Genomic DNA, 17,889 nt, shown 5'->3' with positions numbered 1-17,889 from the left:
GAGCGCGACGCGTAGTTCGGGTATGGAAGGCGGTTTAAAGACTTTTGGCTCCGTCCGCCTTCCATATTCGGGTTGCGGAATGGTTCGTGACGTAAGCACGCGTTCCACCAATCCAAATTGGCGTTTTCGCAGGTTGCGGTCTAGCGTTCCGTCTGCGCTTTGTAACAGTTTATAATTTCGACACACTCCACTTTAACAAAACAACGCACACTTGAAAATTGTTTTATGAGTTTTTAAAAGTTTTCACAAGTTTTTAAATGAGGTAAAGTCACTGATTAGCAAGAATTACATTTTACTCAAGCGACACAAACTGTAAACAGCTGAGGGTTTCATTAATGTTTTACACTTAATGTCGTGCTTGGGTGAATCATCGTCTCACACAACCTGTTTGAAACTGTTTATTTAACATCAAACTTGTACAGTGTACTTTTCTGAGGGAGAAAATGCAATGATTTCACAGAAAAGACAAGCTCACCAAAACATGATTTTCTTCATGCAACATTTTGTTCTGTTACAGAAATGGATCTAGCATTTGCACAAGTACATCTTTCTGAATGACAAGAGGCAAAATACTCCAAATTAGGTTTTAAACGACATAAAACAGTACCTGTCAGATTCTGTGACTAAGATTCAAAATATAGGTGAATGCCATTTTAAGTACATTTAATGTCAGTGATCAGTTAAGGTCATATGTGAGATTTAATAGGCAACACATAGAAAGAAAACATGAGAAGATGGCCATTTGGTTACTCCTTTCACATTCATATTTATCTCCTAAAACAAACAAGATTCTGTTCAAAATTCAAGTTTTTGTCTCTAGTGTCTCTCCAATATTATGACCAGTGTTTAAGCACAGAAACATATTTAGAAGAGTTTGGTTAAACCAGAACATATCCCATAAAGTCTATAGCAGATAAAAAGAGAAAAATGATATGTATTGCTTAACAACCACCCAGATATATATAGTACTGGTCTGAGAGCAGATCACTGAAACCGGTCAAGCATTCAGAACACCATCAAGCACACATACACAGGATAACATAATCACACATTTAATCCCATCAGCCCTGACCACACATGTAAAGCGACGACACACTAATCTCTATCACTGAGAATGGACGGTCATGAACAGTGGAAATGCTCATGCCTCCTTGCGTTTAATGATGAGAGGACCAACGTTGTCTCCCGTTTCCTGATTGTGTTTAGCATGTGCGCCATCACAGTATGGAAACTGTAAGAAACCAGAGAAAACAATTACAAAATGCGTCACAGCGAGTTTCATGTCACTGATGCTAAAAACTAAGTTTTGGCAAGTTTATTCAGCAGGGACTCAGATTGAACTGATCAAAAGTGACAGTTAAGAATTATGCAATGTTACAAAAGATTTCTTTCAACTAAATGCTGTTCTTTTGAGATTTTTATTAATCAACCAATCCTGAAACAAAATCACAGTTTCCACAAAAAATATTAATCAGCACTGGTGTTTTCAACATTGATAAGAAGAAGAAATGTCTGCTGAGCAGCAAATCAGCATATTAGAATGATTTCTGAAGGATCATGTGACACTGAAGAGCGGAGTAATGGCTGCTGAAAATTCAGTTTTGCATCACAGATATAAATTACATTTTAAAATATTTTACAATAAAACAGCTATTTTGAACTGAAATCATATTTCACAATATAACTGTTTTTACTGTATTTTCCATCAAATAAATGCATCCTTGGTGAGCATAAGAAACGTCAAAAATATTACAAAATTTGACTGATCCTAAACTTTTTTCGCTTTGGATGAAATGGATATTTTTCCCTTCTGCTGCTTTTAAGATCACAGTTCAAAATAGCCACTAGTGTTGTTCCCATGGCCTAAGAACAATAATAGTCACATGGAATTGAAAACTTAGGTGATTGGCTAAATATTTCAGAAAATCCACGAGCAAAGACAACAACTGATTTTTCTGAGCAGGTTCTTCTTTTGAATAAGCAATTACTTGGTGACCATCAAAAAGAATGAATGAGTGTAGTATAAATGTAATCTAGACATACTACATTCATCATAGTAGGTCATTGTTAGAAAACACTCTCTGTCTGTATTGGTTCCAGATGTTTTCACCCTCCTTTTCTTCTCTCTCCCTCTCTGCTCGCCCTCCCTGTACAGAGCAATGTTGTCTTCTCTCTGTTTCCCCCCTCCTCCATCTGATCTCTCTCTTGTATTGTTTTAATATCTCTTACTCATATTCGAGGTACGCATGCGCACATGTATGTATTAGCTTTTCTTAGTTCAAATGTTCAAACGAGGACACGATAGCTAGGACTCCAAGGTAATGGGGTTCGTGCTGAACTATGGAGATAGTTCAGCATCCTTCGCCAAGTTTATTCCTAATATGTCCATATTTTCCTGTACATGTGGCCATTTTATATAACACATATTCTTGGCCAAAATCCTATATGTATGTCATCTATATCCTCATTGGTTAAAGGGTTGAAACTCCCCTCGACATATGCCTATATAATATCCTTGTATCTATGAATAAAGTTGAAGTATTGAGAATACAATTTGATGTGTGCTTTCTTGCTTCCCGGCCGTATATACACTTTGAGGGACTGAGAAATATTCAAGGTGGCAAAGAGAAACTAAAAAAAGGGACCTTTGTTAATTACTGACAGTCATCCAGCGACATCTGCCTTTTTTTTCAGAATACTGTAATTTTGGACATACTATAGTTCACATACAGTTTTTTGCCTACTATATAGTAGGGAAGTATGTGATTTTGGATGCAGCCAACAGTCAAAAAGTCACCTGTTGCAGGGCCAGGTCAATGGCAGATGGATCCGCCCCTGAAATACGTGACTAGCAAGCACTGCAGGAGTTAAATGGGAATGCTAACAGACAGGTTCAAGATAAACACCTCCTTGTATTAATCACACTCAACTGTCCATGTATTATATGTACATAATAAACATCTCTCCTTGTTTCATGAGGGTTAGTTTCAGATTCTGGCTTCAGCAAGATGTCCAGGAGAACATTCACATTTCTGATGCAGCAGTTTCTGTATTTTGAGTGTTGATGGATCAAAGTTAAAAGTTTCTGTCTGATGTCTAATGGCAGTTTCTCAGACGTTTTTCACTAAGCACTTTCTCACCTTTTTGGATCTCCAGCACCTACAGTACACAGCTTTGTCGCCCAGGTCCTCAATGTCAAACGCATGTACCACTTTGGGGTTGTCTTTCTGCAGATCAAGGTTGACCTTTGGCTTCTCGCATTTGCTTTTGCTAAAAAATGATTTGTAGATGAGGATCCCCACTGCTGCAGCTCCAAATGTCACAGACACTGCAGTGATGATCTCAGCTGGAGGAGCACAGAAGACATCTTACCACACAGAGCCTTTTACTCCAGTAACATCACAGTGACAAATCTAAAACACAGAGTACCATAGGAACTAAATCCATGTTAGTTATCAATAACCCATTTTTATATAAATAAGAAAAAAAGACTTAAAAGAATATCATAAAATATTAATATCATTACTTATATTAAAACTAAAGATACTAAATCAATAGTTTACGTTTCTCTATGACTACACAGTGACAGATCTACTCTTTGAACCATTAAACGTTGAAACTGCATTAAATAATCATAGTAACTAACTTACATCCATGTCAGTTACTGAAACTATATTTAATTTCTTGAAACCTGATACGAAGAGAGATGGTCTATTAGATTGTCAACGATGCAGCGAGCAAAAGAGAACAAATGAAGACATTCAGAGACGCTCGCTTACATATAACAACCTGTTGATGTGTGTTTGTGAACCATATCTTCCATATTTCAGTTCATTTCAGTAGTTTCTAATAAACTACTGCTAAAATTCCGACCATAGACACATACAGCGTGAGCAAAACAGTACATTTGCCTTACAAAACACCTTTATATAACATCTTTAATGGAGGTCTTTACCTTTATGGAAGGAGTTGGACGCGCTCATGGTTAATTATTATTGTTTGTATTATTATGATTATTTTTTGCTCATAATTTAAAGAGCTTCAATCGTCCTCAAGGCCAAATGGAGAGTTCAATCTGATTGACCGTGCGCTGTATTTACGCAGAACGCGAGTTATTAAGCAACTGATGGACTTTTACTTTGACTTTGCGGATGCGCATGTGGTCGGTGAAGGTTGAACTGAGTGTGATTATTATTATTTTTCCCCCTACAGGTCAATACGAGCGTTAAAACCTACAGAAAAGTATCTGTTTTTTTTTTAATGTGTAACAAAGTTTTATATAAATGATTTATTATTTCCTATTGATTTATTTAAACGATCTAAACGTTCAAATGAATTCATATTATTTTATTTTGCCACTATTTTCATACGGTGAATGTGGATTGTTTTAAATGCAGAGCCCCAAATATTTATAAAACTATATTTATGGTTAACATTTTAGGTCGAAAGGCATGACATTTTTAAGCAGTTGTCCGTTTTTTGATAAACACAATACTTTTATTTTGAAGTAGTGTACAGGAAGTCTTGCGCTACTTCCGAGATCGCGTTGACAAGCACACACGTGTGTGCCCAGCAGCATGGATCTTAACAAGTGGTGCAATTTAAAGTCCGAACCGAGTTTAAAACATTTGACAGAGGCAGGGTTCGGTGTCCCGAAAGAAAAGCAACGCGTGTCCGTGCAGGAGCTGGTGAAGGCGCACATTGAGTCATTTGATCAGGCAGTTACTGATGGATTATGTCGGGTTGTGGAGGTGAGGTGCAGACATACACAAACACACGTGTTTATACACATGTAAATTCTCTACGGACACTTGACAAATGCATTTATATGCTAATGCTGCCTAATAAACAAGTAAAATATCTCTGCTTTCAGGCCATTCCTCCTATGGAGTTCATGTACAAGGGAGACAGGATCAGTCTGTCGTTTGTGGAGGCCATCATTCACACGCCAGCAGTTTCTAAAGGAGGAATCAGCAGTGACCTGCGGGTCTTCCCTGCTGAATGCAGAGGCAGGCGCTGTACTTACAGAGGAAAGCTAGTGGTAAGTCTGACCATTAAATATAAGTTAAGTATTTGTGTGTGTATGCACAAGTATGGAGTAAAAACAGGTACACACAAGTATGTACTAAGTCCATATTTGTGTATTTCACATTCATAATTGCATGTGATGTATGCAAATATACACGTGTTTAAATGAAATTATATAAGAAAGTATTTAATATTTTACTTGAATTGATCATATAATTCTATAGATTTTACAAGCTTTTTACTCCAGTTATATAACACGGTAACAAATCTATTATTCAAACAATTAAAGGGGTCCTATTATGCGGTAATAATGTAAAATATGTGAAAAATAATGTGTTTCGAACAACCTAGTATGAGAACCTGTTCTAGTACACCCCCAAAACAAAATCAAGACTTCGTAAAAGAGCATAATAGGACCCCTTTAAATGTTAAAACTATATTAAGTAATCATAGTAACTAAAGGGTTAAAAATGGTTAAACATAAATATTTTTTTACAAATATGTCATTTTTAAATTGTTCAATCACTTCTTGATTATCCAGTCTGATTTCTAAAGCAGAAACATTTAACAAGCATCAGTGTGTGTTTTTTCACAGGCAGACGTGAGTTGGTCTATGAATGGCATTCCCAAAGGAATCATCAAACAGTCTCTAGGTCATGTGCCGATCATGGTCAAATCAAAACTCTGCAACCTTCATGGTCTCTCACCCAAAGAACTCATCGAGCATCACGAAGAAGCTGAGGTAAAATCGCTGCGTGTAACACGCCACTATCATATGGTTTTCTCTTGGACAAAATGACACTTAATCTTGCTTTACTGGTAGGAAATGGGCGGCTATTTCATCGTTAACGGCATAGAGAAGGTGATTCGTCTTCTGATCATGCCGAGGAGGAACTATCCCATCGCAGTGTCAAGACCAAAGTTTAAGAGCAGAGGACAGGGCTACACTCAGTACGGTGAGCGCTGCATTTCTTCCAGATTGAAAAAATCAATATGATTTCATAAACATACATATTGACTTGGGTATTAACTGTGCGCAGCTATTTCGATGCGCTGTGTAAGAGGCGAACACACAGCCATTAATATGAATCTTCACTACCTGGACAATGGAACGGTGATGGTGAATTTCATTTACCGAAAGGAGCTGTTCTTTCTTCCCTTGGGCTTTGCACTGAAGGTAAAAGGAAGTAGTTTTCTCTTATAAGCTTCTTGAGACATTCTGAAGGTGTTTCTTTTGTGATAATGACCAGCTGACTGTACATTATCCTGTTATTTTAGTATTATTTGTATACTATTGTAGTATTATTATCATTTTAATTGGCTTCTATTTTTAGTTGTAATTTTAGTTTAGTTTGTTATATGCCCTAGACCAGTGTTTCTCAACCAGGGGCCCGTGGACCCCTAGTGGTCCTTGACGTAAGGCCAGGGGGTCCGTATAAACTTTATATCTTTATATATATTTTTTATCTATTTTATTAAATATGAATATTTGTATACGTTTTGTATATTTTGACATGACATGTTCCCATGAAAGAAAAATCCAATATAGCTGATGATATGGCCAAATACTGGACAAGTCAACTAACTTGAATTATACTTGACTGCATTTGGTCCTCACAAAGACACAAAGGATACATAGATGAGTCAATTTTGTTCTGGGGGTCCTTGAGGATGGTTCTGAATTGGACTGGGGTCCGGTACGCCAAAAGGTTGAGATTCACTGCTCTAGACTATATAAGTAAATGTTTTTATTTATATAGCTGTGTTTGTTCAGGTTCTAATTTTGTTATTTGAGCTTTTTGATTACTGAAAATAATTTTTAATTGATTAAAAATCTAAGTTTTAATTCTGATTAATAATAGCAATACTGCTTATTACACAGCAACCTTCCAAATAAATAAATATACGAAATGATCAATTGATTTGAGTTTACATTATTTTTTATTATGTTAGAAGTAGGTGGCCTGGAACCAAGGACAGTTTAGCAGTCATTACACAAATATTTAACCACCTCGACTGACCAATCAGAATGAAGGTGTAATATTTAGGCAATTTTTGTCTAGTGTACATCTGAAATATCTTTTATAAGCTTTTGTTAATAGTATACCTTATATAATTTATTCAGAGATTGCCATGGAAATAGCCTTGATGCTGGTATGGCGTTAAAGTGAATGAATAAATAAATAAATATTTAGGCACTGGTGCATAATTACTTTTGAATTAAATGTTTCATTTTAAAATATCTTTCCTTTCTTCTACCAAGGCTCTAGTGGACTTCTCAGATTACCAGATCTACCAGGAGCTGATTAAAGGTCGAGAGGAGAACTCTTTCTACAAAAGCTGCGTCTCAGAAATGCTGCGTATGGTCATGGAACAGGACTGCATGACTAAAGCCAAGGTGCTTAATTACCTGGGCGAGCGTTTCCGGGTCAAACTCAACCTCCCAGACTGGTTCACTCATGAGCAGTGTGCTCACTTCCTGTTAGAGTAAGTTCAAGGTGTTACTGATCCTGATTCAAAAACTAGTATTTTTTATATATATATGAGATGTGTTGGAGGTAGAGCTTAGAAAGATGGCAAAAAAAAGTGATATTTGATCATCTCCGTATTTATATAAATAATCTCAAATGTGGCATTTTTACATTTTAATTTAATCTGTTTGCAGTGAATGTCTGTGTATTCACCTGAAGTCAGATGTGGAGAAGTTCTACATGTTGTGTCTGATGACACGGAAGCTCTTCAGCTTTGCCAAGCAGGAGTGTATGGAGGAAAACCCTGACAGTCTGATGTTCCAAGAGGTTCTGACACCAGGCCAGCTCTACCTCATGTTCCTAAAAGTAAGGTCAACGTTAATCTTTGTTCACCTGCCTGTGTCTAACGCAGCCGTGTCAATACTCATTTTCATATACACCTAAAAAAAAAAAGAAAGTCTCTTATGCTCACCAGACCTGCATTTATTTGATCAAAAATACAGTAAAATGTTGAAATATTGCCATTTAAAATAATTGTTTTCTGTTTTAGTACATTTTAAAATGTAATTTATTTCTGTGATGCAAAGCAGAATTTTCAGCATCGTTACTCCAGTCTTCAGTGTCACTTGATCCTTCAGAAATCCTCATTCTCATTCTAATATGCTGATTTACTACTCAAAATATTTCTTATCAGGCCAAATAAAGTGCTTTTGCTTTCGCACTGAAACACAGCATCTCCCTGACATGGCTGCATCAACACTACTGCTGTTCCTGAAACCACACCTTCTTTCTTTGCGTGCACATTTGGGCGGCATTATGCTAATATTTCCACATAGTGATGTAGATATGATGGGGGAGTGTTAGAATGAGTTGTTTTAGGTAGGCGTGGCTGACTCTTAACTTTTATAAAGAATATCTCTTTGGATTTGAGACTTTAGTCTTTGCAACTTTACAGATCTTCTTTATGCACCAAGAGCTTGTAACACTCCAAAGAGAAAGGAAAACTTGAAATCGCATCATATGACCCCTTTAAAACAGTTGTGCTGCTTGATATTTTACGGAAATATGTATTTTTTTTAAACATTTTTAGTGTCTCTACTACAAGTTTTGAGCAAAAATAAATCCCGACTGGAAAATAAATAAATAAATAAAAATGGTACCAACCCCAAATTTTGTGTAGTGTATATACTGCCGCAAGTACATAATGTAGAATAGATGCTTGCTGCTTCAAGATGGCTATTTTGTGCAGTGATTTTCCAAAGCTGTTCTGAATGCTCTTTAGGAGAAAATGGCAGGCTGGTTTGTATCGGTAAAGCTGTCCTTGGACAAGAGAAGTCAGAGAGTGGGAGGACTGACTTCAGATAGTATGACCAAACTCTTCAACATGGGTACAGATCTCACCAGAGCCTTTGAGTATCTGTTAGCCACAGGAAACCTCCAGTCCAAGACGGGTATGACACTGGCATTACAACTAACAGAGTCACAGAACTGAAGTGCATTCACAGGCGTTGAATGCTTTTATAATAGCTAACATTTGTCTTTTGAACCTCAGGTCTGGGCATGCTGCAGGACACCGGACTGTGTGTCGTGGCAGATAAGCTGAACTTCATCCGTTACCTGTCTCATTTCCGCTGCGTGCACAGAGGAGCCGCCTTCGCTAAGATGAGGACCACATCTGTGAGGAAGCTGCTGCCGGAGTCCTGGGGTTTCCTATGCCCGGTTCACACTCCTGACGGAGAACCGTGCGGCCTTATGAACCACCTGACAGCCCACTGCGAGATTGTGGCCCCAATGCATCCCACAACAACCCTGCCTGCCCTGCTCTGCTCTCTGGGTAAATAACATCTTATTCAAGATATATACGTGCATTTGGGAAAGTAACATGTGGCAACCTTCTTCCTAAACATGTAATGAGAAGCACTTATAAACCGGCTTTTGGCAACAATTAATGTTTAAAAATGAATAAATGAAGACGGCTATTTATATTGGTATTGTAATCTTGCAGTTGTACAAAAATATTTTTTCACTATTAAATACTTTTTTTTTCAAATTTTAAAATGAAATTTAAAGCATTTTAAACCACAACCACAGTTTTTAATCATGGAAAAGGGGAAAAAAACAATTAGATATCATCCCCCCCCAGTCATCATCATGCAGTCCTACCTATTAATTGTATGTTTACTATTAAAACCGTTTTTCTCTATCACCAGGTGTAACTGCGGCAGACGGGAGCCCCGGTCAGCCGTATTCGGACTGTTATCCTGTCATACTGGATGGGGCCATGATTGGCTGGGTGGAAAAAGAAGTGGCCCCATCAGTCATCGAATCTCTTCGCAGATTTAAGGTGGGCAATTGTTTGGGGTTTTTCTGTAGTTTAATCATCCTTGATCAACCTCAGAGTTATTTATGTTGATAGTTTTAATATAATAATTATAATATAAATCTGAACATTTGTGTCACCTGCAGGTGCTGGGAGAGAGAAGAATTCCGCCCTGGACTGAGATCGTTCTGGTTCCTCAGACGGGTAAAGCCAGCTTGTACCCAGGCCTCTATCTGTCCACGACTCCCTGTCGCATGGTGCGGCCCGTCCGGAACCTCGGCCTGGGCAAACAGGAGCTTATTGGCACCTTCGAACAGGTGAGAAGAGAGAACCCATTTAATAGAAAATTTGTTCTAACTTAAGTACCACTGTTAATTAGTAGAAAAAATCGGTTGGCTTGACAGACTGCTGCAGAAGATTAAAAAAATCCCATATACTTCCATTGATCATTTCTGACTGTTTTATATTTTACTGGAGCTTTTAAACTCTGCTTCAGATTATTATGTCCTAGCAATGACCCCAAATACTTCAGAAATCACACTGAACATTTTAGCAACCTAGCTCTATAACTACTTCTAAAGCATTGTCAAGCATACATTCAAAATTTGCCTTGTCTTAGTTTACCATAGAGCCCAACAGACGGGATCTGCAAGTAAAAAGCCAATTCGTTTGGTCCATATGGGAACCTATAAATAGGTAAAGACAGACATACTGTGAGCTAGCAGGTTGTTAATCAGTGCTTTTGTTAAAGCCATCAGTCTGCATTATTTATTTATTTTTTAAATAATTTGACAGCAGAATTATTACCCGTGATTCTGCAAAGATATCCATCGATCAGAGAATCAAAATGAGCAAATCTTGCCAAAAGACTTTAGCACACACTCACTCCCATCATGCACTGCGAATGACATAATAGTCAGTCTCCAACGCTTTCCAACTACCTAAATGCACGTACAAATATAGTGTTTCTGTATACACCGTCAACATCTTTCAATCAAGATTGTTCTATTTGTAATTTTTAATTTGATTGTCATTCACAATGCTTCACGGGATTATAGTTTTTTCTGTCATGAAAGCCTTTTAAGTACACAGTTTTGCATTCTGTTTTCTGCATCCTTCGAATGTTTCTTTGTGTTCAGGTGTATCTGAACGTGGGCATCTTCGAGGAGGAGCTGGAGCAAGGAGTGACCACGCATCAAGAGCTGTTTCCTCACAGCATGTTGAGTGTGGTGGCAGAATTCATCCCGTTCTCTGATCACAATCAGAGCCCCAGAAACATGTACCAGTGCCAGATGAGTAAGAACCTCATGTCCTTTTTTGATGAATTATGTCTAAATAAATTCTATCAAAACATGTCAGCTAAGACATCATCCTATCATAGGTAAACAGACAATGGGCTTCCCGCTGCATTCATACCAGGAACGATCAGACAATAAACTGTACCGTCTGCAGACCCCTCAGAGTCCTCTGGTCAGACCTTCGATGTACGATCACTACGACATTGATAATTACCCTATTGGCACCAACGCGATAGTGGCTGTCATTTCTTACACTGGCTACGATATGGAAGACGCTATGGTAAGCATAACTTCCATGATCACGCTTGCTCCGAAGCATTCTTTTGCGTTTGTTAATATTTAGTGTTTTTTAATTTTTCGTCAGATCATCAATAAGTCTTCATGGGAGCGTGGCTTTGCTCATGGTTCGGTTTATAAGACTGAGCTCATAGACCTGTCCGATAAGGTCAAAGGTGATGACAGCATTGTGTTTGGGGTGAAGCCAGATGACCCCAAAGTAATGGACAGACTGGATGCAGACGGATTGCCGTTTATCGGCTCCACGCTGAATTATGGAGACCCTTACTACAGCTACATCAATCTCAATACCGGCCAGAGTTATGTGAACTTCTACAAGTAAGACATTATTTTTTATATTACTATATAATTAATGTGTTTAATTCGCTTTTATTTTTGTATTTTAAGTTTTCATTCAGTTTGTTATTTTATTATGCGCTTTTGTCTTTTTTTGTAAGTTTGTTTTAGTTTAATATTTATTTTTTCAGATTTAGTTAAATTAACAAAAAGCTAGTTTTAATTGTTTTAGTTAACAATAACACAGCTGTAATGTTATGGAAACACACAGTGCAAAATTTGCATATTTATTAAATGTATCAACATTTAATGTTACTAAAATTAGAGAACGCTGTTGTAGTACAATACCTTAGTCTTTAATTGCTCTTATTTTCATCTTTTATCTTATCTAATTATTTATACTTTTTATCAGTAAGCTTAATTATCTGTAATTTTGTTGTAATTCTGTTAATTACAAAAGTGTATTATATTTTTTCAATTTTATTTCAATTAACAAAAAATAACAAGTTTTAGTTAATAATAACAACACCGATGTGTGATAAGAAACATTTTAGTTGACAAAGTACAAAATGTTTCAGACATTTTATATTTATTTAAATGCATTAACATTTATAAATAATATGCTATTGTAGTACAATTCTTTGTTTTAGTTGCTCATATTAATTACAAAAAGAGTGCATTAACAATGTGCCTTGAGATTGATTTGTACCGTTCTAATTTTTTGTTCTTAATATTTAAAAATATATATATTGTAGTCTTGTTGACGAGATTAACACTATTGATTTGGCGAAGTACTGATCACATTTTGCTAAGGATTTTTATGAATGAATGAATGAATAATTGAATAATTAAGTATTCTAATTGGAAATGCACTTTATCACCAAGCAACAAGTCAATGTACAACGCTTCAGTCTACTTATAACGGGATGATTTGATATTTTTACGTTTAGTGCAGCTGTATATCTTTAGATTTGATTGATTTCTGAAGCTCTGTTTCTCCGCAGGTACCAGGAGAGCTGTGTGGTGGACAACATCAAGGTGTGCAGCAATGACACCGGCACTGGCCGCTTCAAGCGCATTTGCATCACAACCCGCATTCCCAGAAACCCCACCATCGGAGACAAGTTCGCCAGCAGACACGGTCAGAAGGGAATCCTGAGCCGCCTGTGGCCTGCGGAGGACATGCCCTTCACCGAGAGCGGCATGTGCCCAGACATTCTGTTCAACCCGCACGGCTTCCCCTCCAGAATGACCATCGGGATGCTCATCGAGAGCATGGCTGGAAAATCCGCGGCCCTCCACGGCCTGTGTCACGACGCCACGCCGTTCAAGTTCTCCGAGGAGAGCTCTGCGCTCGAGCACTTTGGCGAAATGCTGAAAGCCGCGGGATACAACTACTACGGCACGGAGCGCCTCTACTCCGGCATAAGCGGCTTGGAGCTCGAGGCGGACATCTTCATCGGGGTGGTTTACTACCAGCGCTTGCGTCACATGGTCTCCGACAAGTTCCAGGTCAGAACTACGGGAGCGAGAGATAAAGTGACCAATCAGCCGCTGGGAGGGAGGAACGTTCAGGGAGGAATCCGTTTCGGAGAGATGGAACGGGATGCTCTGCTGGCTCACGGGACGTCGTTCCTGCTCCACGACCGGCTGTTTAATTGCTCAGACCGTTCTGTGGCACAGGTTTGCATGGACTGCGGTAGCCTGCTGTCGCCGCTTCTGGAAAAGCCGCCTCCTTATTGGTCAAATACACGCCATCGGAAAACCATCTGCTTGCTGTGCAACAAGAGCGACTCTATTGAGACTGTGTCCGTTCCTTATGTGTTTAGATACTTCGTAGCAGAGCTTGCGGCAATGAACATCAAAATCAAATTAGATGTCAAGTAAAATTCTTTGTATCTTTCTTTGCATAGATGGAAAACAAAGTGCCTGAGCATATCATCTTATTCACTTGAGTGTTTATATCTCATTCGTATCTCATTTGAATGGACTGGTGAGGTGAGCAGTGCCACCGTTTTCTATCAATAGCAGGATTAATGTGGATGGTTTAAACTTGTGAAGAACATGTATAGGAGTTGGAGTCATAAAACAGTTTGTTTGCTTACTCATAATTACGAAAAATACTATTTAGTGAATGGTGAATTTCCATTTCATGCCGACTTTTTTGTTTGTTTGTTTACACAAACATCAATAAACATGGTAGTTATGTGTTATTTGAGCATCACGTCAAACTGGGGCCTGTACCATGAAACCAGATTAAGCTGGCTAGCCAGGTAAGTTTCAGTTTAGTTTGCACCAATCCTGGGTTTTAGGTACCATGAAAGTGGCTTGGCTTTTAGCGGCATTCATTGCCATAGTAACTTACACTGCACAGCTAACCTGCTCCGGGGCAGGTTATATTCTGAGTTAAGAGATCTCAAACTGAAATTGGACCAATCAGATGTGAGCAAAGGGACACATGTCTGATGCTAAAAAAGGCACTCCCCCAGTTTCTCTTCCTACAAATTAAAGGTCACTATAAATTACCTTAAAAAAAAAGACAAAATTGTCTTGCTTTAATAATTATGATTTATATACTTACAATATGATTTATATTACTATTAATCCATTACACACAAGCAATTTTAGTTTAACAATTAATATAAAGCATTTATTTTATATTAAAATATACAGCTCATGTGTAATATATGTAAGTGGTAGAATCAACAGATAACACTTTAAAATCGCTATTTATATAACATCACAAGTTTCACTTGTGATTGCATTAATAGAATGAGATAATTTATTTTATTTGTCCTCTTTCATGGACAAGTACTTCGGTGTAAATGCATTTATATTCCTCATATTCTTTGATCTCTTAACCTTTAAGAAAAGAGTTTTGAATCTCACTGGCTCTTTCACGAGAAGTGAATCACACTTGCTCGGTGTTGCAAGGCATGTGATTGGCTGTTTGCCACTGATGTCACACATTCATGTGCACGCGCTCCACAAACTCAGGATCAAAGCCTGAGTTGACAAAGAAAGTTGATCAGCATCATGGTACCAACAAAGCCGGATTGGAGTGGTTTGGTTTTGTCAACTCAAAACTAATCCTGTAACTCTGAATTTGTTCATCTACCATCATGGTACAGGCCCCAGGTGAGTGACTTCTGAACAAAGATAAACTCGTTATTTGTCAGTAATCAAGAGGTTTGAGAATTTGTACAAATTTACAAAAAAAAAAAAAAAAAAACAGGATGAATAAAATACATCTTAAGTTTAGTTTTATTTCTTTTTTAGATTATCCTTTTAAAGTATCAAAGAAATTCAATAAAGATTTTGTAAGCTTATAGATCCTTCTTTTTGTGGTTAGCAATCATGAAAATACCCAAAGACATGCATCACCCATGATTAATTCATTCCACAATTTAATTGATTTTTGAAGTACTGGCAAATACATTTCTGGGAACATTTCGCTTTAACAATTCCAACAATTTGGTACTTTTAACATCTTAATAATGCAATTATAATCTGAACATAAGAGACATACAATAGAGTTTAATGTTGCTAGAACAGAGCTGGATAACTAATGCCAAATGTCCTGTTCAATAAAACTGTATTAAAAATGCATTTACATAATCACCGTTACTTAATGTAGTGTGGTTTTGTCTACTGATCAAATTACAGATTCATTTTGGAGTTAATATTATTGCCATAGAAAGAATAATTGGTATGAAATGAACCACTCCCAAGTCGAACATTCATATTGTCATTCAGTGTCACTTGGCTGGTCATGTGGCCACTGTAAGAGAGAACCGCCCTTATTTTTTTTAGATTAAAAGTTTTTTTCTAAGCCGCTAATATAAACCATCACATTTTTCTTAAAAAAAAAAAATCTGTATGTTTATGTAAACATCAACTCAGTTCAAGCAGAACATCGTTCAGTTTCAGTACACTAGGAACAGTGTAGTCTGGAGTCACAGAGCCCTGCGGGAGAGATTTACAGTCACTGTTTATCCACACAGTGGCCCGCACTCTTGCATTAATGCCTCCCTGGATGTCTGTGCCGAGAGAATCTCCCACCATGATGCAGTCCTGCGGCTGGACTCCCGCAGACTCGAAGCAGTGAGTGAAGATGGAGCGCGCCGGTTTCTGCTCAGGATGATCTCCTCCGACCACCACCAAACTAAAGAGACCCTCACATCTCACCGCTTCGATCTTCTCCCACTGCGTCTGAGTATCGCCGTTGGTGAGCAGAAGCAGTTTGTAGTTCTTCTGCAGTTCCTCCAGGAGAGATCGAACCTCAGGAGAAAGAGTCAGCACCTGTAATCGTGTGTTCTTCCATGTGTAGTAGCAGCTGTTGGCAAGAGCCGGATCAGGATCGGTGCCCTGCGTCTCCTGTAGGGCTTCATGCCAGTGATGGATCCTCACATCATCTATTGTTTTTCCTTCTGATGGGTCGAACGTTTCGTGGAGAAGCTTTCGTAAAAAGCGATGACAGATGTCTTTGACGTGGCTTTCCTGTACACGCGTCGACTTCAGCAAATCACACACCTAAAGAAAGAACAGTGTAAATCATGAGATCTACATCTTTAATAAACAAAAATAGTTCAGGTTGGATTCAACACAACAAAGTTTTAAGTGTTGACTAAGTGTCCAAATATTTTTGGAGAACAATATCATAGTATTACCTAGAGCCCGACCGATATGGATTGTTTGGGGGCCGATACCGATACCGATACCGATGTTAGGGAGTAAAAAAAGGCAGATATCGATATATCGGCCGATATTCTTTGTGTATATTATAGTACAATACCAGTCAAAAGTTTGGACACTTTCCCATTCGTGTGTCCAATCATTTGACTTCTACTATATATAGAATACAGTATATACATAAACAGAATATATACATAAACACATTTTTTGCAATGATCACTCAAATGTGGTGATCAAACACTTATAATGATGTGACAAAGATATGTAAAGGAGGCAGGGCATTTAACAATTGAACAATAAACTTTATTACCAAAATGAGTCTGATATCAGTGCATGAACAGTAAAGTAAAGTTTGCCAGTAGCAAACAATGGAGCGCGCTCTGCTGGACAAACTAAGTAATTACACCATTTCAAGCATTTTATCTGCGTTATATGTTGTAAAAAAAAAATCTTATCAGGCATGTGTCCAAAAATCATGGTAATACCATGATACTTTTATATACACTTGAAAGTTTGTAAAAGTACCACGGCATGTGTACAAAAAACATGGTAATAGCACGGTACTTTGATATTTCAGAGATAATACCATGGCATTACCATTATGTGTCGAAAAACCATAGTAAAATGAAGGTACTTTGATGCATTCTTTACGTCCAATAATATCATGGCATGTGTCCAAAAACCATGGTAATACTATGGTACTTTCAGTGTACTTCCATATATGCTTCAAAGTTTGTCAAATAACGTAATACCATACGTGCCGCTAAAACTAAGGTAACGTTAATACCACGGTAATGTCCACAGTTCTTTGAAATGTTCGTTTAAGCATTTTTCTTATTCTTTCGGTTACCTTCTCAATGGCAATTCGTCCTGCGCCGGCTGTATCGACCAGCGTGTTATCCAAGTCAAATATAATCGATGAAACTCCTCGACTTTCCATCATATTCCACATCCACGTACGATATTAACAACACATCCGAACACGCGGAACTCCGGCTACTGACGTCAGGCAGGTGTTGTGACGCAACGTCACATTGCATTCTGGGAGATGTAGTTCCCGAGGTAAAAAAACACGGGGATTTATGACAGGTCTGGGTCTGTAGTGTACATGACATGTAGTTTTTACATGCTAAGATTGTTAGATCAGTCTAAAACTTTCTATATCTTCATTTTTTGTCAAGTAACTAAAATGATCAAATAAAATATTTCACTGAAAAAAAAATCTTATTCTTATTAGCCCTGCAATAGTAGGCTAGCAGGCCTTGTGGTATCTATCTATCTATCTATCTATCTATCTATCTATCTATCTATCTATCTATCTATCTATCTATCTATCTATCTATCTATCTACCTACCCACCCACCCATCCATCCATCCATCCATCCATCCACCTACCTACCCATCCATCCACCTACCTACCTACCCATCCATCCATCCATCCACCTACCTACCTACCCATCCATCCATCCACCTACCCACCTACCTACCCATCCATCCATCCATC

The 17,889-nt window shown here is 37.9% G+C and overlaps 3 protein-coding genes across 3 annotated transcripts; 1 reads left to right on the top strand and 2 right to left on the bottom strand.

Moving 5' to 3' along the window:
• Positions 1 to 278: 278 nt before the first annotated feature.
• On the bottom strand, positions 279 to 4,103 carry cisd1 (CDGSH iron sulfur domain 1). The gene is made up of 3 exons (XM_016230149.1): positions 3,956 to 4,103; positions 3,141 to 3,346; positions 279 to 1,231 (listed from the first exon to the last, which is right to left on the bottom strand). The coding sequence occupies exons 1-3, from the start codon at positions 3,981 to 3,983 to the stop codon at positions 1,142 to 1,144; spliced, it is 324 nt and encodes a 107-aa protein (XP_016085635.1). The 5' UTR covers positions 3,984 to 4,103; the 3' UTR covers positions 279 to 1,141.
• Positions 4,104 to 4,532: 429 nt separating this feature from the next.
• LOC107549158 (RNA polymerase I subunit B) lies at positions 4,533 to 13,989 on the top strand. The gene is made up of 15 exons (XM_016230148.1): positions 4,533 to 4,751; positions 4,874 to 5,041; positions 5,624 to 5,770; positions 5,852 to 5,984; positions 6,069 to 6,205; positions 7,292 to 7,515; positions 7,694 to 7,865; positions 8,782 to 8,950; positions 9,052 to 9,333; positions 9,710 to 9,843; positions 9,966 to 10,136; positions 10,959 to 11,115; positions 11,201 to 11,397; positions 11,482 to 11,732; positions 12,695 to 13,989. Exons 1-15 carry the CDS (start codon positions 4,578 to 4,580, stop codon positions 13,575 to 13,577), a joined length of 3,399 nt encoding a protein of 1,132 aa, XP_016085634.1. The 5' UTR covers positions 4,533 to 4,577; the 3' UTR covers positions 13,578 to 13,989.
• Positions 13,990 to 14,774: 785 nt separating this feature from the next.
• On the bottom strand, positions 14,775 to 17,418 carry nanp (N-acetylneuraminic acid phosphatase). The gene is made up of 2 exons (XM_016230127.1): positions 17,236 to 17,418; positions 14,775 to 16,223 (listed from the first exon to the last, which is right to left on the bottom strand). The coding sequence occupies exons 1-2, from the start codon at positions 17,335 to 17,337 to the stop codon at positions 15,585 to 15,587; spliced, it is 741 nt and encodes a 246-aa protein (XP_016085613.1). The 5' UTR covers positions 17,338 to 17,418; the 3' UTR covers positions 14,775 to 15,584.
• Positions 17,419 to 17,889: the final 471 nt, after the last annotated feature.

This window comes from Sinocyclocheilus grahami, unplaced genomic scaffold (genome assembly GCF_001515645.1).
Source record: "Sinocyclocheilus grahami isolate Dianchi unplaced genomic scaffold, SAMN03320097.WGS_v1.1 scaffold363.1, whole genome shotgun sequence".
NCBI lineage: Eukaryota > Metazoa > Chordata > Actinopteri > Cypriniformes > Cyprinidae > Sinocyclocheilus > Sinocyclocheilus grahami.
The sequence above is the reverse complement of the archived record's forward strand: the minus strand, read 5'-3'. Positions and strand labels throughout refer to the sequence as shown.